The sequence below is a fragment of the Acanthamoeba castellanii genome (genome assembly GCF_000313135.1).
Source record: "Acanthamoeba castellanii str. Neff unplaced genomic scaffold scf7180000083773, whole genome shotgun sequence".
In the NCBI taxonomy this organism is placed as follows: Eukaryota; Discosea; order Longamoebia; family Acanthamoebidae; genus Acanthamoeba; species Acanthamoeba castellanii.
The window spans coordinates 869-1,812 of NW_004457473.1; the positions used below are offsets into that span (position 1 = coordinate 869).

The window sequence follows — 944 nt, forward strand, 5'->3', positions numbered from 1 at the left end:
CTGATGTCGCGCAATGTGAGAACTCACTTTTCTCTCCTTGTGCAGCTGAAAAGCGGTGTTTGCGGCGAGTTCTTCTTCTTGTACAGCTTCTCGCCTATTCTCTGCTCTCGTGTTTTTATGTGCTGACTCTGCTGGTCCCTTGCTCGTTTCGACAGCTCCCTGGATGAGGGTGGCGATCTGGTGATTGAGGTCTCTAAATGCCTGGCTCTGCGCCGCAGTGAGGTACGGGCGGACCCTCCACGATCGCAATCAAGATCTCGCTTACGCCCCTTAATTCATTTGATCTTCTGTCCAGTTTGCGGGCGAAGCGGTTCTGCCCAATCCGATGAAGGAGCACGAAGAGGAGGATGTGATCGACCTGTGGCTTCCTCTCCAGCCGAGGGCCGGCAAGAAGGACAAAGTGCAGGGCAAGATCCACATTCGATTCTTGTACTCCTGCTCGGCGGTATCCATCCTCACCTGCGCATTCCACGATCGTAGTTACTATTCTATTCTGTTGCTCGCTCTCTATGCTTCAGCTTATCCTTATCGTTGCGTGTGGGTGTCACAGGAAACCAAGCCGACAGAAGACAGGGGGCAGCAGATCTTCTTCTACGATGACTACATCGACAGCTTCAAGACGGGGTACTCTTTGTCCTGTATCACACAATTTATGACAACACGTCGTTCATCATCTAACTGGTTTGCATTGGTGGCGTGTGCAGCGACCTGATAGCCTATAGCGGCATCGGCGCGCTGCACTCAATGACAAAGCTGGCGACCAACTCGCCATACTCACACGTGGGCATGATCTTCCGACTGCCCAACAAGTGGACGCGCCGGGACGACTTGTTTGTCCTCGAAGTGGCCAGGAATAATGAAGGTGCCCTCCAGATCTTCATAGACCCTAGATACTTTATGTTCGCTTACGTGACGCACACGTTCCAGGTTTTCTTGACGCCTTC

General features: G+C 52.5%; 1 protein-coding gene across 1 annotated transcript in view; it reads left to right on the plus strand.

The window, feature by feature from the left end:
- Window positions 1-325: 325 nt before the first annotated feature.
- Window positions 326-944, plus strand: part of ACA1_310050 (uncharacterized protein) — a gene marked incomplete at both ends in the record, with an annotated part of 2,217 nt that continues 1,598 nt past the window's right edge. Inside the window, 3 exons of the mRNA XM_004340321.1 lie at window positions 326-476; window positions 519-624; window positions 705-927. Coding sequence (XP_004340369.1) covers window positions 326-476; window positions 519-624; window positions 705-927 — 480 coding nt within the window. The remainder of the gene's footprint in view (window positions 477-518; window positions 625-704; window positions 928-944) is intronic.